Source organism: Cebidichthys violaceus, unplaced genomic scaffold (genome assembly GCF_023349555.1).
Source record: "Cebidichthys violaceus isolate CVI_PGR_0920_01 unplaced genomic scaffold, fCebVio1.0.p SCAF_21, whole genome shotgun sequence".
NCBI lineage: Eukaryota > Metazoa > Chordata > Actinopteri > Perciformes > Stichaeidae > Cebidichthys > Cebidichthys violaceus.
Window position 1 is genome coordinate 12,182,761 of NW_027176384.1, and position 25,222 is coordinate 12,207,982.

The 25,222-nt window shown below is 44.1% G+C and overlaps 1 protein-coding gene across 1 annotated transcript in view; it reads left to right on the forward strand.

Annotated features, from left to right (window-relative positions):
• The first annotated feature begins 2,662 nt into the window (after window positions 1-2,662).
• The window catches only part of tmtc2a (transmembrane O-mannosyltransferase targeting cadherins 2a), a 47,395-nt gene continuing 24,835 nt past the window's right edge, over window positions 2,663-25,222 (forward strand). Inside the window, 2 exon segments of the mRNA XM_068717425.1 lie at window positions 2,663-2,789; window positions 23,898-24,513. Of these exon segments, the coding sequence (XP_068573526.1) occupies window positions 2,707-2,789; window positions 23,898-24,513 (699 nt within the window). The 5' untranslated portion in view covers window positions 2,663-2,706.

Genomic DNA, 25,222 nt, shown 5'->3' on the forward strand with positions numbered 1-25,222 from the left:
TTTTCTGAAACTATGCAATCCAGTGACCCTTATAACTGAGATTCAAGCCGTTTTACAGTCCGTCGTCGGCGTGGTGCGACAGTGAACTTACAATGAAACGAAGTATCCTTCTTAATTCAGCGCCAAACCCAAACAGTCATCAAGCCCACCCCTCTTATTTCAACACAGTTATGTTTCAGAACGAGGCGCTGGATTTGATTGTGTCTCCTGATTTTAGGTCGACGGTCAATGTTGATATTAATACCATGGAAGCTCTATTTCTGTCAGGGCGGGGCCCCGGCCCGGTCTTTCCAGCTGTGATTATCTGTTTCCTGCGTGATGTTTATCCGCTGGGGTGAAGGAGCCGTTTTTTTCCGGAGTAAATAGCACAGGAAAATGACCATTACTCGCTCTGAATAGCTTAAAAGGGAGAGGAAATCTCTTAATAACAGGGTTGATGGAAATACAGTTTGTTGTTGTAGACTATCCTGTCTATCAGTTTTGTCTCTTAAGTTGCATGTGTGTGTTATCTGGTATCACATAAAACCATGACGTTATGCATTTCTGTATACTAACCATGGCACGATGCTTAACGATGCTTAAGGGAATAATTTGACATTTTGGGAAGAATGCTTTCATGACAAGAGATGCATCAAACGTTTCATACCACTCGTGTGTGCGTTCCATTTCAAGCTGCAGCCAGCAGCCTATTAGCTTAGCTTAGCATGAGAAAAAAAAAGAAAGAGAAAGAAGGAAAAATACATTCATCAATAAATGTAAATACCCTCAGCTCTGCCCCCTCAGACTTCACCATCTCAAACCCCCCCAAAAAAAGGATGTTTTATTCAGGACTCTTGCCTGTTTACACCTAAAGAGCAGGCAATATATCCCAAGGTGAGGACGTCGCAGATACAGACGGAGTAAACACTTCTTCTCCTGTAAATGTGTTTGTTTTGCCCTGGGTCTGTTGATACTCTCTACAGGAGCATGTTTCCCTCGTTTCCTTAGCTAATCCCTGAATCACGACTGCAAGACGCAGCACCCCTTTGTGCACAGTCGTGCATCTTGCTTTGTGTTTTTGCTGTGGGTTTGTTTGGGTTTATGTCGTGACAATGTTGGCGAACATCTGACTAAAGAGACGAGAAGAAGGCTGTATCATAAGGTAAGTGACAAAAAAGGACCGAGTGTCTTCCACCAACAGCCCAAACAAAGGCTCTCATTCGTTACAGCTGGACGCTGATGAATGCTACAGAAGAGCATAAGTCCCAGGTGCAAAAACACAGAGGCCTGTCCAACAGGTTCCATGAGGTCAAGGTCAAGTCTTCTTCAGCATCAGGGTCTCCGGGTGCCCCTGTTACAAATGACTGCTCTCTCGCCCCGTCTGTCTCACCCGTCACCGGCCGATGCTCTTGCGCTCTAACAAGCCCCTCTCCAGCCATCTGTTTTCCTCTCTGCACTGGATTTCTTTGCTCGGAGCCCCGACTGAGGGCCAGGCGTCGGTCCAGCTGGTAGTCAGCGGGACCGGGCTGCACGCTTCCAAACTGACGCCCAGATGCGTTCTCACCATAGGGTGAGGTACAACAGTTCATCGATCACACCCGCTATCCCAGTTTAGCCTCTCCATAGGGAGGCTGGTGGGGGTTGGTGTATGGCAAATTAATCAATATTTTCTATTTGGGGGTTAGAATGAGATAATGTGATAAATATGCCATCTCAGCTGTTTAGCAGGGCATTAAAAGTGTTGTCAGATTTGCCCCCCCCCCCCCCAATATATAATAATAATGTAATCTTCATCTTACAAGCAGAGATCAAGATAGGGGTCCTACATGGGATTAATTAGGTCTAAATTACATCCTACAAGTCCTGAAAAACATAAAAAAACCCGATGTTTTATACATTTTTACTGTCATGATTTATATATTTTGGACATTATCATGATGAATATCATTATCTCAGTTGTGGTAGTGATGCAGGTTTAGGCTTTGTTACTTTAAATTTGTGTTTTATTTTATTTTAAAATGATAACAATTCAAAACTTAAAGTCAAGGTTAATAATATAAAGTGGCTCTTTTGTTCATGCCAATGTGTTTTTGTAATTTCTTACAATGTTTTTGTAATAAACCCTAAAGGTAACATTATCTATTGAGTAACACTGAATTAAATACACATACAATGTTGGACCTCTGATATAGATTTCCATTCGTGACTCCCTGCACGCGGTTGATCATTATTCTAGTCCACCAGTAATGCACAAAAACACAATCACTTATTTCAGGCACCACCTTTTTTATCCTCCCCTCCAGCGCAGCTCCCATTGCGCATGCTCAGCCTTCCCAGAAAACCACATGCGTCTCCCCGCTCCGCTCTCTCCACTGCCAAGGCGGAGAGATGCGCACACCGAGAGGACACCGCAGCGAAGAAATGCGCACAGCTCCGAGCCGAACCCGGCTATAGCGTCACCTCCCAGCAACCCCGACCCGTCTCTCAACACTATGGGTCACAGGGAATATGGCTAACTTTGACACACTTTCCATGTCACGGGGGGAAAATGCGGTCTGGAGCGCTGTGCTGCCGAGCGGCTGAATTGAGAGCACAATAACACAAGAGACTTGAGAGGAGGAGGAGGAGGAGGAGGAGGAGGAGGAGGAGGTGTGGGGTGGGGGGGGTTTGGGGACCTGATTCCACTCATTTCTATCCCAGCTTCTCTCCCCACTTTGGCTTTGAGAGATGATCACGGAGCTGGTGTGCACCGCCGTGGCAGTGGGTCTCTATCTGAACACGCTGGACGCGGATTTCTGCTACGATGACAGGTAGGCGCGGAGCGCAGCGGCATCATCACCATCCATTCGCTCCTCCACTTGTCATCTCCTCTTGTTACCTCCGTGCAGGTGGGGGGGGGGGGGGGGGGGGGGCTGGTCGTTGCGCGTGCCCGCATGTTTGCATGTGCTTTTGTCCGTAGCCTGTAATGAATCACTGCTTATTCGTCGGCTGTAGTGAAAGGCACAAAGACAGGGAGAAGGAAGGGGAACGTGCTGAAGCCCAATATCACTGAAATAGAACTTGGACCGCTGCTCATTGAGTTCATGTCGCTTTATTGCTCCTAATTGCGTTGATTTGCCGTAAATGTTATTTGGGTCACATAAATTGTTATTATATACATTGTTTATATTTATATACATATATATATTTTTAAATATGCTTTATAAAGAGAGCGCACTGCACATGCCCACAGTGACTACAGCAAACAAAGTTCAACACGTCGTGGACTGGCAGCAGAACTCGGTCCCATCGCCCGCCGCTCACACTTGAAGCGCTTCAGATGCTCTTCTTTGTGTTGATGAAGCGCTGGTGCCGGGTGTAACTGCGCCCGGCTCCCCCGGGGAATTGCAGCTAATTTGAACCGGGAGTTTCATTTTTCGCAAACAGCTGAATAAACATGTCAACACTATCGTGCTGTGGAGGGGCATTCTGGGAAAAAAACCCAAAAAAACCCCTGCGCTGCCCTGATGGAGAGTGATGAAGAGGTAAAGGAAAAGGGTGATTATTATGAGAAACTTTCACTGAGGAAAAAAAAGTGTTTCAGAAAAAGCTTCTATGTCTCTTAAAATAATACAGTTTAGTTAGTCATATGCATGTGAATACACTTCATATAGACCGGTGGTTCCAAACCTGCATGTCGAGAGCCTCTAAAGACTCCTAAGACAAATCTGAGCAGGGTCACAAGATGATAAAAGACAAAAACATACAATTATTTTCCATCCTCAACTAAACTGCTGATGTATAATATTTCAGAAAACAGTAAAAAGGTCCATCCATTTGTGCCTAAGGTATTGACATGTGTGTTTTGTCCGACCAACAGTCCAAATCCATTCATTTTACGATGATGTAAAACTGAAAAATCAGTGCATATGATTAATCAATCAATACAATATTGCTTTCTTACACAAAATAATGTTTATGACAGATTTGATTTATGTCCAGGGTTAACCTGTGATGCCAAAAAAGAACGACCCACTGATCGAGACTACTCTGTGAATTATGACTGAACCGTTCTCCAAGCCACAAAAAAGAAAAATATGCTTTTGCTAAGGCGAGTGCGCTTGCCATACGTCTGTGCTTGCGAGTAATCGCCCTTCATGTAAAAGTTCAGCACCACAGCTGTTCCCCCCTTTTTAAAAAAGACAAACACGGACAGGTAGTTCTTCACCGCCTCTGAAACACTGTTTATGGACATGAGGGGTTTTGGCTCCTGCAACGGTTCTGTCCAAACTCACATTAATTAGTCTTCCCTTATCAAGCGTTAAATCACAAGATGAACTACTGATATGCAAGGTATGTGGCAGATTTCTCCGTGGATTAAAAGAATGAACAGCTCACAGGGTGCCTCCCTTATTCGTCCACAGCACCGTCAGTGGTTGCTGTCTGGTAAGCATCTCCAGACACCCCTGAAAAGGTCAAAGATCCCCCCTCTTTACTTTTCAGCACCATCGGTGACCCCTGTGTGTGTGTTATAAGACAGAGTGTGTGTGGAGGAGGAGACAGTGGTGGAGAGACATGGGGTGGTGGTAGAAATGAGCTCCGAATGCCGTCTCCAGTTCCGTCGCACCTCGCCAAGTATCCCTCTAAAGCGCCCCGGCGGGAGCTTTCATTCATCCATCAAGCCTCGTCTGTACATGTGACCGTGACACCGCCAGGTTGTCAAAAAGCCCCTCTGGTGACAGATCGGCCCCGCGGCGGGGCTCCGCCCGCTGCTTCAGCCCACGCTCGCACTCCATCCCCTCAGTGAGAGTTCGGTGTCCGCCGGTGCCGCGCATCGATCAAAGTCACCGTGGTAATTTACGCTCTCGGGGACACACTCTGGCGTTTCGGTTCAGCGATCTCAGATGGAGGAGGTTGAATACCAATCAGAGGTCTGACCTTCCCTGGTCGTTCATCAAACGGCGTCCTGTCTCGGGGTCAAGAGTCGCGCTCTCCCGGTCTCTTCCCTCAGGGATTAGAGGAGAGTTATGAGCGAAAGGTTAAGGCGAGAGAAAGATTGAGGGAGAGGAGCGTTTGCACTTAAAATTCTGACCTGGAGTTGTCTAAAAAAAGATTGTCTCTGTTGCAGACAAATTTGTTCCTCTACGTTTGTCTTTTTAAGCCGCCTTGTTGCGAGCTGAGACGGTCTTATCTGACCTTTCACCCTGTAATCAAATTCTTGTCACGTGTCACATGCTGGTCTCAACGTCGTAGACGAGATGGCGGTGCAGATAGTTCTAGGCACTCCCGACATGTGGGGATGTTCTGGCCGGGCTCTGCTTTTTCAATCACGGCAAGTGTTTTTCCTGGGCACTGCTCAGGGCGCAGCCGAGCGCTCCTAGTATTCCCAATGAAAAGCCTCTGCGTGTGAAATGCCTAAGTTTTACGGGAGCCGGGAGAGGACTTGAGCCGGGCAAATAACCAAGACATGATCTGCTGGTTTACAGTTTCTCATCTTCAGGATTTGTTTTAAACAAGCTATTCACAGCGATGGTGCGTTAGTGTATGTCCAGGCTTCTTAGATTGATTGCTTGAGAGTTGTGGACTTAGATTGGAAAATATATTTACCGTAACCTCTGCTGTAGCTCTCCTTTGAATACTCATCATCGGGGCTTTTGACAGGTTAACAAACGAGGCTCCGCACGATGCCGACATTTCAATGATACGTTTTTTTTTTAATAACACCTTTTTGACAAATCGACCCAGTAACGGATGTCTTTACCGGGAAGACTTGGGTATTATTCCGTGGACAGCGGGAGCGAAGCAAGGACAAGAGATAACAGCGGCGACATTGTGAAATGAAATGCATCCTAAGTGGCTTTCAGCATTCAGAGTCGCGTATCCCAAAAGGTCTGTGACCCCAATCACGTCACAGTCCCCCTCTGTAAGGAATGCGTCGCGGTCCCTCGGGGGATTAAAGGGAAAACCTTTTTGTTTTTCGAAGAGCAAAATAATCTCTGGGCAAGGAGCCGGGTTCGAAGGGGTTTGGATTTTCACTGACTGGCACGTTGTCTTTTCGGTTTCATTCTCGATATGAAACACCCTTACCGCTAAATGAGAAAATGCTCGTCCCACGCTGGGTTTTAAACAAGTAAATATGCCACACAAATGACACGGAGGTGACGCAGAGTAGGGACTTGACAGACGCGCCACAGTGGAGACAGACGATCTCGGAGTTGGTCGGTTGCGACATCTGTTACTTTTCTATTCTGGTTTCTGAGGTTAGCCGATAAATGCGTCAATATGGGATTGTCTTTAAGAAGCGCCCTTTCATCTTAGTTTCCAACCATATTGCTTTGAGTTGAAGTGCTAATCATTTGCCTATACGTAAATGTTAATGGCGCGCACGTTGTTTAACCCCTTGGATCACCTTTTAAATATGGAAAATATCTCAGTGAAACCTTCCAAAGAGCATAAAACAAGAACATGTAAAGAACCCCTTCCTTCTTTTTGTCCCTCAACTGCCACTTGTCCCATGTATGAATTTACATGTAGCACCATATGTGGACGTGTGCTCAGTTAATAAGCATTGTTGTGTCAGGAATGTCCGTGTGCTTGAGTCAACTGCGATAAGAGAAGCAGTAAATTCAGTTTTCATGACAGTGTTTCTATGTGTCTTTTCTACTGGCTGCTGGCTACTTTAGATTTATTGTAGGCTACCAGTAGATGTATTGTACTGTGAGCAGCGTTGTAATAATATTGCTCATTGAAAAAAGTCATTAAATCACTTACTATCTACTCAATATCCAAGCTACATTACTTATTTTTTTCTGGTAAAGGTGCGCTTCAACAACACTTTTTTTTTTGTTGGCACTTTGAGCACCACAAGCCATGTGCCATATAGTCTCATTATATTAGAGAGCCGGAGCTCTACGGATGATATCTCCATCACTAGGCAACTCACAACGAAACAATCTAGATTGATGAATAGCGCTACAGGAAAGAGGAAAATATGTGTTTTTGATCTCGGGATGTACCGTCCCTTTAAAACATAACGATACAGTCATGTTCCTCTAAATCCCATAATTTAGACCTAAGCGTATGTGTCGTAATAGGGTTGTAAATTTATCTTTGTTGGCTCATCGAACAGTTGGCGCGTTTCATGCAGGCTTTTGATTATGTTCCATCTGAAAAGGACCTGAATCATCTCTGTTTTCCATAACTGCTCGTAATTGTTATCTCTTATGGGTTGGCGCTCCCCAAGGCTCACTGTGATGGGGTTTCGGCCCACTCGCTGTCGTTAATGTTGCCAGAAATCTTTATGCCTCTAGTGGAATAATTATCTAAAACACGTGCCCTCGTTTGTGTCGAGGCTGTTTAAGTTACAGTGTGTGCTCGGAGCAGATAAATATTGAGGGAAGCAGTAGGCTAATGAAATGAGGGGGCGAAATCCCTTTATTTGACAGTAATGCGGTTGAGGTGAAAAAGCTCGTTTCTGTCTGGAGGAATTTTCACTGTCAGCGTTTTCGAGACCAGTAACTCCGCCTAAAGAGGAGGAGAGAATCTAAAATGAACAATATAGTGAGTGAAGCTGATGAAATAAGTGTTTAAGGGTAATTTGAGGCTTTTAACCAGATTTGCTCACATAAAGAATTATGTGTTTTCATGGAGAAACAGGCAAACCTCATGAAAAGTGTGGTTTGTGTGGTGAAAAACAAAGTTGAACTATCCCAATGTATTTGAGCATTAACATGTTTGTACTCATTAACCATGAGTCTGTAGCCTTCTGAGAATTGGTGTAGGATAAATCAAACTATTACTCAAACAATAGGAAGGCCGGAGCAAAGAGTCTCTTTCTGATTACAAGCAGATTTATGTCACGAAAGCACTTAGTGGTCAGCTGTGCAGATGTTGAGGCTTTGAAACTACTTTAAAGCCACAATTGAAGGATCGAACCCAGTTATGTTGAATGGGGTGAATTATAATTTCCTTTTTGTGTTTATGATGGTGTCCGGTTCAACGTTAAAGCAGAGAAATGGCAGTACATGTGCTGAAGTCAAGAGGAGGAAATTGCAAAGCCTATCTTCTTGCCCCGGGATGTGTTCCAGATTTTACAATCCTTAAAGGGGCAGGAAAACATTCTTCTGAAACAGAAGCGCTTGCATGGCTTGTCCTTCGCAATGAAAGGGTATTGAAGCATGCATAAGGCAGATTTATTCATGAAAGGTATTGTCATAATAAACTACTTACATTTTTAAAAAAAAGTCTGCCAGCTAAGGGTCAGAGTTTGAAGTAGCTGCTGCCCAAGGTTACGCCGAGTACTTTTGTATTTTCTTAATCGCTATTAACATTAGTTTAATTGTTTTTGTATAGCCTGTGTTAATAATTGTAATACTTGAGACCACCCTTGCCTAGTGAACCACTACTCAGATTTGGAGAAGGGATTTATTTTTAGGTTGCACGATGCTGGTGGAGGCCGCTGCTAACCCTCGGCTGCCCCGTATGCTTCGCAGGCCGCAGTCGACCTTCCTATCTGCCAAAGACACGACCACCAAACCTCCGCCCCACGACCCTCCCTGTATACACACCATGTGTGGATCCCAAAACACCGGTATCCACGGTGAACAGGGCGAGCGCCCCGCGAGATATATGTCAAAGCCGTAGATTTGTCACGCTACATTTGGGAGGGTGGCAACCACAACGCATCGATGAAAGGGGTGAAAACATAATCTCACAAGTTTGTTATCTGGCCAACCGCATGCTAATTGAGAGCCTTCCTAACTGCTCAGCGGCATGGGCTTGAATTTCCACTCGGTGCACTAAACTCACTTTGTAAGCGAAGCCCCTTTTTGTGGCGTTAGATTACACTTAGAGGATATCGTCCACTTTCTCTCTTAAACTACAAGGTGGACTTCTAAAGCAACTTACAGCAGTTGTGGCGTAATTCAAAACCAAACCCAAGCTGGGGATCACACGGAATCGCAAGCAGTTAGCCTTGCTACCTTTTGTAATCAATAGCCAGTGAGGATCGTCTTTCAGTGACTGTGGAGTTTTTTTTTTGTCTGTAGCCCAGAACAGCTGTCAGAACAGAAAATCAAAGGTGGGTTGTTTTTTTTTTTACGCAGCACTTGACGGCGCGCTCATATTTCACTACGGCTACAGTGTGAGCTCGGACTGTGAAAAGCACTCTGGAAGTGAGGTCGACCTTTCATCAGCCAGTTCCTCAGAATCTGAAGAGGTCTGTTTGTGCATGTGGAGCGGTTTGTGTTTTTTTTCTTTCCCCGGTGATGGTGAAGCTGTCAGCAGTTAATGGTGTCAATGATCAGGGTGACGGAGCCAGTGTTGCCAGGTTGGGTGGTTTTCTGCCCAGTTGGGTTAGTTTTAATTTAAATGGGCGGGCTACTTTTTGGTTTTCACCAACAAAAAGTTGGTATCGTAGTGTAGTTGTAGTATGAGAGACTGAGTTCAGTAAGCTCAGCTCGACACGCAATGACAAAACCAAATGTCCTTTTAGTTTCTTGCAACTAAATTGAAACCTTTTGTCCCATTCCAATCATTATTCCGTATAGTGTGTTCATTTGTTAGCTTTAGAGATGCTGGTAGGGAGATTTTGTTACCTTCTGACAGAGCTAACCTCGTTGTTTCTCTGCTTGGCAAAAAAAATATATGATGAGGTAGAAATCGTGCAACGCGAGCTATGATGAAACTCCCATTTGTCTCAGCATGGTATACGGACCACTGTGCTTTGCATTGATTATAATATAAGTACGAGTAGCTTCACAAAGCTAATAGAGATTAATTAGCTTGGCAACCTTGGCACTGAACCTTAGCTGAGCACTGCACACGCTCTATCTATTTCTACGCATGGCCACTCCAGCTAACTCTTGTAAAATACACTAATATGCATAAGACTTCCTGGGCCCAGAACAAGGCCAACGGTGTGTGGGGGAAAATCGGCTTGTGCTTCTCACCTCATAAAAAACCTGAGGGGGGTGGGGGGGGGGGGGGTTGGTGTGAGGACTTGAGGGATTTAAGATGCAGGAGAGATCCGATAACAGCCCTGCTTCCTTTACTCAAGGGCACAGTTATAGTGTTTGGTATTGAGATGTAGGAGGAGTGAAGTGATTATACTGGAAGCTCTGTCGCCCTAGTGTCCTACAGTTGGTATTTGTTTGCCTTTCGATGTCTTTGTAGCGTGACATCGGAGACTTTCTAAAGACATTTGCCAGAAATAGAAACCTGTAGGAGGTCATGAACGTAACGTAACATACATTTAGGATCGCATTTTCCTGTATAGACGTATAAAATGTCTCAGAAAGACAGAGGAAGTGTGGAGGTCTCAATGCAGCGCTGCTGTTAAGAGGTTATTGTGGCACAATAGAGGGCTATTTAGAAGAGCATTGATACGAGTTGTATATGAAAGGAGATGAAAGTGATTATCACAGAGAGTTGGAAATAGAAGGAATTGGTGACTGTGGTTGAAATAGTGGCTTGTTTGAAAACAGGAAATCAGCATGGCTTGATGCTAAGCTGTTCACAGTGGGAATTGAAGCTTCCTGCTTCACCATATGGCCACAGCTTTTGGTTTTGTGGTACACCATTCCCATCCCGATGGAAACACACCAGTCCACTCAGGTTTGGGTCTGTCGCAAGCCAATTATTCTGTGTTTAGAACCATAAAGCACGGCATCCTTCAAGTTAAGTATCCTCCTTCATTATCTAGGCGGGGACAGGAAACATTTAAGCCAATCTTACCATTCTGATGGGCTGCTCATTTAAGCATTGCTCAATAGTCTGCTCACACATCTCACGGAGGGGAATTGAACTCCTCATTTCTGCACGGTTGGTCTCAGTAGCTGTTTTTTCAGGTACTCTGGGCTTTCTGGAGATAAGGTGAACTGCTGTTTAAGTAAACATGACGGTCCTGACTGTAAGCAACCCACAGTGGAAGTCAGCCTTGATAAATGGGAGAAATCTACATTTGATAATGGCTGTTTTCCAGCCTCAGTCAGCCCGAGATAAACCAGCCACCGCATTTATCTTTCTACTGAATGTAATTTGTTTTTCACCATCATTCTGATAGTCATAGATCAATGGCTATGAGATAGGCTATATATGTTTCAAATGGTTTCAAGATGAGCTGAGATGAGAATTTATTTTTTATGTCTTTTGGCTACCACATCACTTCAGAATTCACCCTTTAAATTTATCATTTTCATCTTTTAATCTGGTGGACAGTACTGAAGGTCACTGAATTATGCATGTTTTGCTTTTGATAAGAACATGGCCGGTTTATATGAGCTCTATGGTGCATTTTCTCTTTCATTTTGATTAGGAACACGCAACAGAGAGCTTGGACTGTCAATGCTTTGATTGGTTGACCCCCATCTTAAAGAAGTTCAGTATCCTACGGTAACATCCAAAGGCACCGTCCTGTTGTAGATTGGTATCTCCACTCTGTAGACATGGCGAGCAGACAGATTAAAGGTCACCACTGAGTGCGACGGTGCCGGCTCATCCACCTCGCTGGGTGCATTTCATCAAAAAAATCCACACAGACATTTCCCCCCCCCCCACGGCTCGCTCATTACCGCGATACCACATCCAGTCAATCCATTACCAAGGCGGCTGACAACGGCAATTTAATCTACACTCCCTGTTTTTTACTGCATTGACCAGCAGCATCTACTCACTGTTATCGTTATCAGCGCAAGGAACAAACCATGTGACATCGCTGTTGCAGACAGGATAGATGTCTGTCTGTAAAGTGGAATGACCTATCCTGGTCCCTTACTCACAAAGACATGGAAATGCATTGCTATCTTTTGTTCACTTGAGAGATGGCCTCACCTGTTCTTGTTTGACAGTGATAGCAAAGGTTTGACATTTTCGATACCGTTTCTTCCTGAGCGTTAGATGAGTAGATTGACACCACTCTCACGACCGTACGCTCATTTCTGAAGCCACCACAAGTAGCTGGCTAACTTAGCTTAGCACAAAAGGCTGGAAACAAAGAGAAACCGCTAAAGGTGACAGAATCGACCTGCACATCCGAAACACACCATGATACATCTGAGTTATAACCTTCAGACAGAGCCAGAGTAGCCATGCCCAACTGTTTCCAGTCAATGCTAAGCTAAGCTAACTTTTTTGCTTTCAGCATAGCCTCATGTCAGTTCTTTGTAAACTATGGAAATGTCGTGGAAGTGTTCCTTTCATCAGTGCTCTCTATAGCTGTGAATTATATGTTGAATGACAAAAGGCTTGGCTACAATCCCTTGTAACCCAGTCTGTAATACAAATGTCATGACGTCGTATGATGACATCATGTCTGCGTGTCCCTCCAGTCCATCTCAGAGGGGAATATGGTACTTTATGATGTTACACGATGCGTTTTATGGTTTCATAATGGAATTTCCTTCAGCATTTTAAAAAAGGCCATACATTTTGGAACCCCTGCTGATAGTCTGACAAACATGGAATATATTAAACCTCCTACAGGGAATTGCATCTGACATATTTAAATATTGCACTGGATTCTGTTTGTCTCATAATTCATACACTGTCATCATTTGCGCTTGCCTTTGGACCGTTGGTGGAATTATTGTGTTGCTAAGGTGTTTCAGAGCGGAGTGGAAACGTGGCTTGACTTAAAGTACCTTCGAAAGACTTTAGCCAACTTTTGCTTTGTCCTAAGTTAAGGGTCAAATGGATGGGGTTTGACTTCATTGGTTCCAATGTGAGTGTTGAGTTCAGGCAAATGGTTTCGTTGTACCAGCCGTGTTCAACAGATCACAGATCAGAAAGTGAAAAGATCTGAGATAATTAGCACAGATCCTTGAAAAGAAGACAGATTTGGTTTGGGTTGGCCCCTGTGGTACCCCTCTATAGCTACAGTTTCTCTCCGGCTAATGCTGGAATGTGACAACTGGTCACGGCAGAAGAAAGGAGGGCCTATTCTGGATTGGATACAGTGCTGTACGGCCTGTTAGTGCAGCATACTTGGCCATTACAAACTGTTGCATGTGAATCTGACCACTGAAAAGTGTTCAAAGAAGCCTCGCTGCTCCTGAGTGTGACACTGTTTTCGCCACTCATACCCATTCTTTACATACAACATCAATACACAAATCCTCTACATTCTCAAAATTGCCGCATTTTGAAAAAAAGAAAAGAAAAATGTGATCAGATTACAAACCAATTCTGGTGGAGGATTAACGTTTTTTTTTCTTCTTCTTATCAGAGACAGAAGGCTTTTGAGCAGAAACAGAATGCTGCATTGTTTCTCCAGCTGCTCCCTCCTTGGCAGCGCCGCAACACTCAGATCCTCAACTGGCTCCGTGATTTGTCATCAGCAATTAAAGTTGTCCTCATTATAATCTCCGCCGCAGATCAAAACTGATCCAGTTTCTCAAAGGAGCGAGGAACTTTAAACAGAAGTTTGGTCTCCACGGAACAGACGTGAGATATGGACTCTTCATATCCACATTTGATTAGACTCCTCAGTTAACTATTGATTCCGGTGTGCTATTGTACTGCAGAAAAAGAGTCAGGGCTACACACAAGTTCAATACTTCAACTTCCAAGTTTTCAGGATTTGGTGTACAGATTTTTGTTTTTGTTCAGAATGGAGAAAAGGAACCTCTTTCCTTGGCAAGAGACAGTCGACCCGGCTAGACAAAGTCTGCCATGCTGTTGATTCCAGTAAATAGTGGGCCTGCAACTCTCTGGTTAGGGTACTGGTGGGTATTGTGTCCACACCTGGTGCTCTGCGAGTGTGTGTGTTAAAATTGGAATATGTGTTCATGCAAATTATACAGCTGGAGGAAGGTGAAAAGTGACCCGAGAACATTGGCGGCCTTTTCTGAGCCGTGACTCTTAAAAGGACCCATCAACATGCATCTATTCCCTGGAGAGAAAAAAAAAAAAAATCAATGCCAGCCAAAGTATTAGTCCTCGGTGTTCCAAGTCCCCCATTTTAATTTGAGTGAGGGAGCGGGGCTTCCATGATGTTGAGCGTATGGTGGCTGGAGGTGCACGTTTTTTTATAGGTCACTGTGCCAACATCTGCAGCTTTGCTGGAACTAGGCCAGTGGAATTGATTGTAGAAGCAGAAGGTAAGATGCATTAAGGAGGTAAGGGAAAAGGGAATAGGAGTTGTACCTGGTGCTGAAATGCATACACGATCACATGCTGGTGATGGTAAAGTAGTCGTGCCACTGGAGGTGTACTAGTGACCTCTGGAGAATAGCTAGACAGGAAGATGGCTCATTTTAATGAATGAGAAGTAAGAGTTTGAATTCATTCAAATGCACGTAGCCTTATCTTAATCGATGGCTGTGTCTAAATACCTCCCTATTTCCTACTATTTTGTACGATACGTTTCTGTCATCTATTTATACAAGTGTATGATTTCTGAGTGTGAGAAATATGCAGTATTGTGCCCTCGAAAAAAAAATGATTTTCTGGAACAAAAAAATGTATCCAGGACATTTTATAGAGCCCATTACAATTACAATTCCAGTTGTAACTTTTCATAGCACTTTCTGGACACCTCATCAAAATTATGTGACGCAAGTCTCGAATGTACTGTTCACTACTGAGTGTCCGTTATGTAGAGAGTGGTGAATGAGTGAACGCGTGAGAGACTTCTGACACAGCCATGTAAGAGGTTAAATAGTATTCAAGAATTCCGGCATGTGCAATAATAATAATAATGATTTTAACAATCCCATTTTGTAAATGCAAAAAATAGCATTTCCATTCCATTTATTCCATTTATCCCAAACTATTGAGTGTCCCTTATTCAGAGAGGAATCAAACAGTTAATTGCAGAATGAATATCTAATTTTCCCCTCATTCAAATGTTTGTTGGAATTTTGCACGGAAAGTCACAGCCCTGTTGAGCATTTCTGCAATTTATAGTTTATAGTGAAAAGCAGCAAATTAAGATACCAGCAAAATAGCACACATTTGCATAAATTCTCGCAGATGCAACAACGTTGTATCTGCAGCAGCCGACATCTGTCTGGCATTTTAAATCATATCGTCAGCCTGCACACAGCTGTGATTTATGTATTGTTTGGCGCAGTCAGAGAACAGCACCCGATCCGTTTTTAATCAGGCGTCACATTTATCACTGTGGATGCAGGCGACTCGGGGAGGCCACCCTAATTACCCGTCCACAGTCACACAGTGTAAACAACTGTCGGGACCATGCTGGATGCAGAATTTGGACAGACTGATCGGCCGCTCGTTTGTTTTGTTGCAGCGCGCTGGAGGTTGTTTTTCTGGTTGGAGCTCTCCGTCGGGATGGATGGAGGGTGTTAAAGTTGGCCACTGTTTCACTGATAAGTGCTGGGTGTGTGGGGGAGCCGAGGAATTTACAAACCCTTTAAAACTCAGCATCCAGTGCTCCCGGACGTTGGCTCATTTAAATGTGCTTCTCACTGTGAATGCTGTTGGGCACGGTACCACACTGTAGGCATATGGCACATTTATTGGGTGAGGCGTTTTTTTTTAAATACTTATGAATTTCCCATCAAGAGCTCCTATTTTAATGTGTAAGGGAGAAACAAAACTGCATTAGAACTTTCTTTCCAAAGACTCCCCTGGTGGTCTTGGGGGTGTTCACGGAAGTGTGAAACTGTAATTTGCTTTTGAACTGAAGTGAGCTTTACACTCCCCAGACCTCCCTCTCAAGTGTTTTTTCATTTCAATTACATTCACACATATTCCTTTTTTTTTTTTTTTTAAATGGTACAAATACTCTAGTGGCAAGTCTGCTTTTACAAAGACTTCTTGTGCATCTGCATTAAGTTTTCATGTTCATCGTGTAAATACCCGATTAATTACGCGACTCTTTTGAGGCACGAGTTTTGACCCCTCGATTCCAAACCCGGTCTTTCCTTTCACTGCATCTGATGTATTTATGCCCTGGGGAGGGAGCATTAGTTTTATTAGCCATTGATTTCCTATAGCCTTCCCCCTGCTGCGGACGGAGGATTCATCACTGCCTTTTATTGACACCATCACTCAGGGGACGCTGCGGTGGGCTCTGCCTCCTTTTTTTCGCTGAGGTGGCAGCGGTGGCATTGTTGTCAGATCGCCTCTATTTTGTGCAACCAGCTAATGGGGAAGCAATCAATCACTCACTTAGATGGAGATAAAGACTCTGGGATCAATCTGCTGAAGAATAGATGAAGGAGTTGCACTCTCGATGATTGGGTTCGTAACTTTGAAATCACTAGAAGTTTGGACCTGAAATGATGAACATGCAGAAAATGTCTGTGCTGATCTTGGGTTTCCTGCTTCAGATTTTAAAACTGGGGGGAAAAAAACACGGCGGCCGTTCTGGCAGTCGTTTCCAATTTGGAGCGCTCACCGATGTTGAACCATGCCTAATTTCTCGATCTACAATATCTATCTATTTATAGCAGTCATGAGATGGGGAAGTTCAGAGATGTGGGTCAATAATCATTACAAATCCAGCACTGTGCGTCGCCACTCTGCATTTAACAATTGATCTGGCTTCCGAACCGGCTCCCAGCCGATGCTTTTCAAACTAATATCCTGAAAACAGAGATGGTGGGTGAGACAATGCTTGATACTCACTTATGAAGCATGCAAAAAGGGCATTACTATGATGCATTTATCAATCAGAATGTTTCAGGTAATGGTCTATTCTCTTCAGGTTAAGTACAGTGAGTTGACCCTGGCCTATATTTGGAGTTAGTTGTTCTTCTAATCAGGAAGCCGGCTTCGCAGTGAACATGAAAGCGAGTCCTTGGCTTGACAGAAGAGAGACAGCTAACTTCCTGACGCTTAGCTCAGACTGTTTCAGCCTCTTTGAAGCCGCCGGTTTCTCCTGATTGGCTGCTCGGACAGCCTGAGGATGTAGAGGAGACTTTATCATATATTGTCATATTCATATCAGGTATCAGTTGACAGTTAACAACAAAGAAAATAACTGCAAACATTAACCTTTGCCGTTTTAGAAAGAAAGAAATACATTTGAAATAGACGGCTTTGTGTAGTTGGCTGGGCTTTCACGCTACTTTCTGCATAAAATAAGTCATTTAAATGGCCTTTCATTCCAACAAACTTCTGGCTGGTTATTCTGCACCCTTGGGAAAAAACGCTGGGAGCTGCAGGACGGGCTATTTTTAATCAATGAGAAGATAGATCCAGTGAACTGAGCAGGAGAGATAAAATGTAGGTTACTTGCCTTGAATACAAAGTGAGTTGCATCCTCTGCGTCTCAGGTTTATTTTCAGTAATACATATTTATATAAAAAAAAATGAAAATCTTTTTTTTTTTTTTTTTCACGTCATCAGTGGCCAGCTCTGTTGAACACTATCCAGCAGCAGTTTATCACTGTTCGCACATGTCAAGTGATAACAAATAATTGCATCTGAGCAAGGCATAAAATCTGTCTAATTTCGTCTTAGGCACCGGCAAAAGGAAGAAACTCTGCGTGGTTGAGGATAAATCTGTCACAACGAGGCCACTGGCACTATGACAGCGTTTTATGAATGCTATCTGGACATTAAATGCATTTTTCCTCTCCTCCAATATTCATGGCAGTATGGCGTGGGACTGAGTGTGGGAAAGCTGCGGGGCCACTTCTGATGATGTGGTGGTGGGGGGGGGTATTGTTCTGCCAGTGGTGTTGCTGACGTATGATGTTTGAACACACCCTTATTGCTCACTTCCTGACCCTTTCAGCCTACAGATATACAAACTAAAACAGAAACAAAGAGCTGCTCAAAAAAAAAAAAAAAAAAAGAGGAAATATTGTATTAACATCCCTGCGTGTCGTCTGTCTCTGCAGCATAACCATTTAGTGAGGAGACGGACATTTCAACAGGAACGGCATCTCTATTAAGGCCGGAGGAATACTGATGAGGACAATAAAATCAGAAAGCCAGAGCTCATCTTACTCTTTCATCTTCATCACCCCCCGCCGTCATGCTGTGGCCACGCACTGGCAGGATTCTAGAAGCTGATTATCAGCCAATGAGTGAGTCGCTCAGGCCCAGCCGGCGGGCGTAACGGCTTTACGCGTGATCGTTCCACCTCGCGCCGTGATGGATGGCTAGCTACTTCGAGGATAGATCCCCACGTGTTCACTTGCGTCATGCGGTGCAGTACAATACGCTCCCCGCTGCAGTGACCATTGAGCGGAAATTGATGGGATTTTTTTTTTTTTTTTTATCCTCAACCAGCTGTGGTGTTCGCCGGGAACAAAGCCACGACCCTGTGTTTTCCTTCCAACTCCAGCACCACGTGGATTTAGAGCGCCGCTTCGTATAGATTACATATCGTGTCAATCTATGAGCGCCTGGAGCGCACATACACACACACACACACACACACACCCTTTGAAATCAGATTACTCGTTGACCCCTGACCCCCGTGCATGTCTCAGAAACTCCATGATCGCTTTCTAATCCATTTAGGTTTGGATTAACACAGAGGTGATCTGGACGCTGCAACCCACCCACCCACACACACACACATACACTCTCTCCATCACTCTCCATCTTTAATACACTGCCCATCATCTCCCTGCTCGTGCTGGTAAAACAGAATCGAAAATGACGATGGTGAAATCAATAAATGGTAATGGATGCGATGAGAGACTCCTACTCCAATGCAAATTGTTTTGAGAACTCTGAAAAACGTGACGTCTACAGTCGATGTCAGTAAATGACTTAATCAGGACGAGTCATTAGAAGCATCATTTATACTTGTTTACAGATTAGCAGGGATGAACTAGGAAGAACAGGGAGTCTACTGGATTTAAATGACTTCAATTTGTTGTATTTTTTCCGTATTATCTTTTTGGGTCTAGAAAATATGAGAAAACATTTTTTTCTAAAGCCCAGAGGGAAGTCGACAGTCGTCTTCTTTTGTCTGACCAACAGTCAAAAAAAAATCTAAAAAACATTCGGTTTGCAACAATATAAAAACACAGAAAACCAGCAAATCCTCATGTTAGAGAAGCTGAAACTAGAGAATGTAAATTGACTTGATTTGTTGTCTGTTATTTTTGCAGTAGTGACAGTAAAGGAAACCTGAAAGGGTTCCCTACTGGAATCAAAATGGGGATGTTGCAGTTGTATGGCCTTTTAACTCTGCGTGTGACAAGTCTTCTGTGACTCTTTACCATTTCAGAACAAAATGGATGTAAATTCACGGTGATCCCGGCAGATTTCACTTGTTTCTAAAAAGGTGGCAGCTCTGTAATCATCGCGCTCTTTAGTGGCTCCACCTCAACACATTTTCCTCTGCGCTGCTGCGATTCGTCGTCCCTCCAGCACGGAGGACTTCTCTCCTCGCAAGTCTTCCGTGCGCAAAGACAGCAGCATCAGCGGAGTGTTTCCTTCAGCGGCGCGCCAGCCCAAGATTAGCGTTGTGTGAATACGACTGTCTGTCTGTGTGCTTCATTAGCGCTCTTGGTCAGTAACGAGGTGGAAATTTAATAGATCTTTAGACAGACGAGAGGCACTGAAAAGAGCGTTGGTGCCACAGCAGACCTGTTCAGATGAGTTACATCTTTAAAAGGGAGAGTAGAGATTAAACGGATAAAGGGCGCCGGAAGGAACAAAGTAACGGTAATAAATTAGGGAGGTGAAATGGATTCAATTATACTATAATATAACTTCATAATAACAAATTAAGATAAAAGAATGGATGGAGGTGGGGAAGACAGGAAGAACAAAACAAAAAAAACCAACAAAGAGGTGATGATATCCTTGAAATAATGTCCAGCTCAGTATCCATTAGTAGCGCTGTTTTTAGAACGATTGGCTAATCCATCTCATTACTGCTGTCAGGGAGCCGGAGGATGCACTCTGCTACTAAAGGCCCTGATTACGTTAAGCGATGGCAGTTTATACTGCAGATGTTTATTAGCGCGGAGCGGGCCGGCCAGGCTGGACCAGAGCCCAAATATTTAAAACAGACTCAAGAGCAGTGTTTTGTGATGCGGTTAGTGTTGCTGTTCCATTAGTGCACACAACTATTTAAACTAAAAAGGTGGGTTTATTGAGGCTGACCACAGAGAGCGATGTACTGTAGTGTAGAGCCGTGTGTGTGTTTGTGCATAAACTAAATCTGTAAACTGAACTTAACACAGATGCAATTACAAAAACAACTAGTTCTATAGGATGCAGTCTAATTGAATTTCCATAATCAATATTGATATTGTTTGGGAATAGTTGTTTAGAATAGCTTACATTACTGTGTGCTTAAATAGTTCTGCCTGTACTCGGTCAGTTGTGTAGAGACAGACTGCATATTGACGCGGCTCTGCTGATGTGCTCGTGTTTAATTAAAAAAAAGTGCCACGGGGCTTTTTTTTCCCACTACAAGAAGCTTTTTTTTCCGAAAACGTGGGCGATGCAGGACACATTCCTCTTTTCTCCCTTTTCTGCTGACTGACGGTTGGCGGTAAAGATGCGCAAAGAATTGTGGCAATCTGACAAACAACAAATCAGTAAATGATTACGATGATGAATGAAATTCACTTTGTCAATGTAAGATGCGCTCACATTTGTTAGATCTCAATGATGCATGCAACGCAAGTAAAACTCCACTATGTGCACCTTTATTAAATATTAAGACGCCTATTTTACCAGAAGTAGCCACTTATACATACACCTTCTGATAATCGGATCAACAGTTAATGTTGGTGAAAATACTCAACCCATAATGTATATGATTATTTTACACCAAGGAGGGCATAGTGGAAAATCTGTGCACTTTATTCCCTTGTGCGAAACATAGAAACTGTAAATATTTAATTAAGATATTATCCCCGACAGATCTTTTTATAGCTGTGGCACAAAGACATGGAATATCTGCCCCTAGATTCTGCTCCACCATAGCTGTATTTTTGGGAGATGAAATCATTTCCATTCCACCCTAAATCATGAAGAAAAAAAAAAAACTCTTCCTCTCTTTGTCCACATCTCCTTTGGGACTAGATGTGTTATAATAATGAATAATGGCTTTCACTTCATCTAATCAGGTTGGAGAAAAATGTCAGTCGGCCCCTTATATTTTGAGCGTTCAATGTATATCTAGGGACTGTAGGTTCCAACAAGAGGCCTAGTGTGTGCCTGTGGGCAGCCACAGCACTTGAAAAAGCAAACCACTGGTGGTGAGATCACTGTTGGGGAGGTGGTGGAGTGCTTCATTTGCATATTGAAAAGAAACACAGCCAAACACTGAAAGACAGCCAATTTTCTCGTCACTAAAAGCAGTGGACAGGTGAAAGAAGACCTGACCCTCTTACAAATGCTCCTAAAAAAAAAAAAAATGTCTCTTTTCAGCCCCTGATGGAAATCCGTCCCGATTTTACCTCCCCCCCCCGCAAAAAATAAAAGAAGAAAATTGAAAAGACCTAACCCGTCCTGTACTTTGAGGATTGTGAATGGAGTGCCCCGCAGCCTGCCTGCCTGCCCCACATACGGTGGCTGAATACAAAAGACCCCCCTCTGTAGGAGCGATCACTACGGGAGACCACTTTATCTGCACCGCTGCAGCGACAGGTCTCAATGAAGCCGTCAGCACAGCCTCTACTGTCACACACACACACACACACACACACACACACACACACACACACACACACACACACACACACGTGCACACACTCACAAACACAAAGACAGGCTCCATGCATGTCGCCATTTATTTCTTCAGCCACAATGAAACACACACACACACACACGCACACACACACACACACACACACACACACACACACACACACACAGTACTTTCAACCCATTCCCCTCATGGCCGATGCTTTCTTTTCATCCTCCAGTGCCGGGCAGGGACATGGAGGGAGATGAGTGGTTGGCGCTGATTTGAATATTTAAATTATTTATCACCAGAGAGCATTGAGATCCAAAGCATACCAGGGGACGCGAGGGAGCCGGGTGAGGGTGAATCTAGCCCTGTTTGGCTTTGATAGTGTGCCGTTATTGCCTCGGGGGAAGCTGGAAAGTGTGAAAAAACATGGCAACAAATGCAGATCTTGGTGGACATGCTGGTTATTCTGCTTCAGTAATGAATAAAACATTTTCTGTGTCGGTGTTGTAATGCGAGATTGCTGTCGTCTCTCAGGACATTATTGTAAGTACGGCATTAATAAAACGTTCAACGTCGATAATCTTTACATTTCAATATACGTTTATTGCTCTTATATCCCGAGTCCCCCCCCCCCCCCCCCCCGCCCCTCGTCGTCATGTCATACTCCGCACTGTACTGGGACTGTAAAATGTTTCATGAATAATAGCTCACTGTGAAATTACAGGAAAAAAAAAAAAGTACAACTGGATGATGTAATGCATCGGGTCCTTAGAAATATCAGACAAGGGAGAGTTCCCCTTTGGCTTGTTGCAACTCAGAGCCTGAGAACAATCCTGGGAAATGAGGGAATTTACTCGAGCCCGTGTGATGACAGGGCTGTTGAAGGATATTACATTTAAATCAGGATTAACATATTGAGCAATTCTCGCTTTAACACCGGATTCGTCAGATTTTTTTTCCTTTCTTCGCGCTGTCAGTCTTTCCTTTTCTACCTTTGCTGCTCTCATGCCGAGCACAGGCTGGCAGCTCGATCTCTCCCTCCCTCTTCTTTATGCACTCAGCACTAAGTTGCAATCTCTAGACAAAGGAAGTCCTCGGCTGGCCCCCGCGTCGCTGTCTTTTCCCTCTCTGGTGCGCCATGCGCGAGAACAGAAACAACGCTGATGGTAATCAAGCCCTGAGAAAAGAAGATTGCCATTAGGCCAGTGTGATCAAATCTTGGAAACATATTTTCATGTTGCAACATGCAAATACATCCCTAGAAGCTGAAATAACTTTTTCACTTTTGTTTTGCATCAAGTTACTAATATCTTCTGTCAATCTGAGTGTGAAGACTATGACTTCAAAATGTATATAAAGACAATCCAAAATATAGAAATTAGATCAGATGTTGTGAAGCCTGAATGAAAAATGCAATTCTTTTTTAAAGTTGACAGTCAGTGTGTAATATCTATGCCAGCTGTATCTTCTATTTAATATATTTATAACACTGTATCTTGTGGGGGATCCTCCCATTCGACTCCGAGTTGTTGTAGCTGCCATCCATCACTCTCCATGTGGTGAACCTCATTTGTTGCAGCCTGTGAGCGTACACGAACGAGCTTGTGTCCCCAGTAATGATCCCCTAATTATGAGAATCCACAGCAGCCTCGGGGGTGTGAAACCACCTGAGTGAGTGTGAGCGTGAGTGTGTGTGAGTGTGTGTGAGTGTGCGTGAGTGTGCGCAGGTACCGGTGACATATGTACATGCTGCGAGTGTGTGAGAGACAGAGAGAGAGAGCAACAATGCACACGTCTGTGCATTTAATCACACACTCTGTGGCCTGTTTATTACATTTGGCGTCCTCATTGCATTTGTCTATTACAATTTTGCTCATTACTGGATCATCAGCAATGTGGAAAACATATTCCATATGAGGCCATGCTGAACATACTGTGTGTCCAACAAAAAGTCTTTGGAAAATAAATGATTTGTTTGTACTTACATGTTAAAATGCTTAATTTAGAATAATATATATATATATATATATATATATATATACACACACACACACACACACACACACACACACACACACACACACACACACACACACACACACACACACACACACACACACACACACACGACTACAACCCAACCGTAAAACCCAACTTTGCAGTTCCCAAAAAAAGATTTATTTATAGCAATTTTCAGTTCATTGTTTTGTTTTTTGGGCCCACAGCTTTACTGTTCTAAAACGATCCAACATAAAAAAAAAAAATAGATGTATGTTGCCATTTATCATATATCATATTGAAGATGTTATTTCATGAACTTTATGGTTAAGATTCTATTTTTCTGCTCCTTTAGCCGAGCCATTAAGACCAACCAGGACCTTCTTCCTGAGACTCCGTGGACCAACGTCCTGTCTGACGACTTCTGGGGCACCCTGCTCACTCACAGCGGCAGCCACAAGTCCTACCGTCCGCTCTGCACCCTCTCCTTCCGCCTCAACTACACCCTGCATGCCCTGCGTCCCTGGGGCTACCACCTGCTGAACGTGGTGCTGCACGGGCTGGTCACCGCCCTCTTCACGGCCTTCAGTCGCCCGCTTCTCGGCGGAGGACTGTGGAGCCTGCTGGCCGGCCTACTTTTTGCCTCTCACCCGGTTCACACCGAAGCGGTCGCCGGTGTGGTTGGGAGGGCGGACGTTGGCGCCGCGTTGTTCTTTTTGCTGTCTCTCCTCTGCTATGCGAGGCACTGTGGACTTCGCAGGGACCCCCGTGGGACTTTTCAGACCAGGCGATGTGGCGGCAGCTCAGTCAGCTGGTGCTGGGGCTGGATGCTGGGCAGCCTGTGGTGCGCAGCAGCCAGCATGCTGTGGAAGGAGCAAGGGGTGACGGTGCTGGCCGTGTCGGTTGTGTACGACCTCTTCGTGTTCCAGAGACTCCGGTTGCGCCAGGCGCTTCTCCTCCTGCTCGGAAAGGTAAATTAATGCATGCCACAGGGGCCGGCGTGTTCACCGGCTCCACCAGTTTCCTCTTCATTCCCCCAGAGGCATTCCTCATCCAGCCAGCTGTTATGGTTCCTGTATGGTGGATTACGTTTTGTGTGTGCATGCTGTTTGCTTTTCATTAGCAGTGTAATTAGGAAAGCTGTTTGCCGATGCGAACCGCACAGTTGGTGAATGAAAAGTAAGCTATTGTCATTTGTCATCTGCTAAACAGGAAGAAACTATGTGCGCAGGGGAAGTTTTCCCCACTTCCTCGCAACGCTGCCACCAGCTTCAGCTCGCTGCAGTAAATAGATGCACATTAATGCAACGGAATTTAGATGAGGGTCTCAGCCTTATTATGTGTGTTTGTTTCAAGGGGGGAAAAAAAAAAAAAAAAAAAAAAAGAGCAGTAGCACAGGAAAAGCTATTTTCAGGACGAGTTTTTTGTTCAGCATAAGGTGACAAAAGGTATGTGCAGAAAAACAATAACACGTCCTACTCTGGCAAATGGGGTTTTTTTTCCACTTGTCGAGTAAGCTGTACAAACAATGTACACACACACACACACACACACACACACACACACTATTCTTCTGCAAGACTCCCTTTTCCCCTTCAAACTCAAGTTGTCTGAGGAGGACAACCTCGATGCAGTGACTCATCTGATGATGGGGATCAGTGTTTGACTGGAAATGCTCCT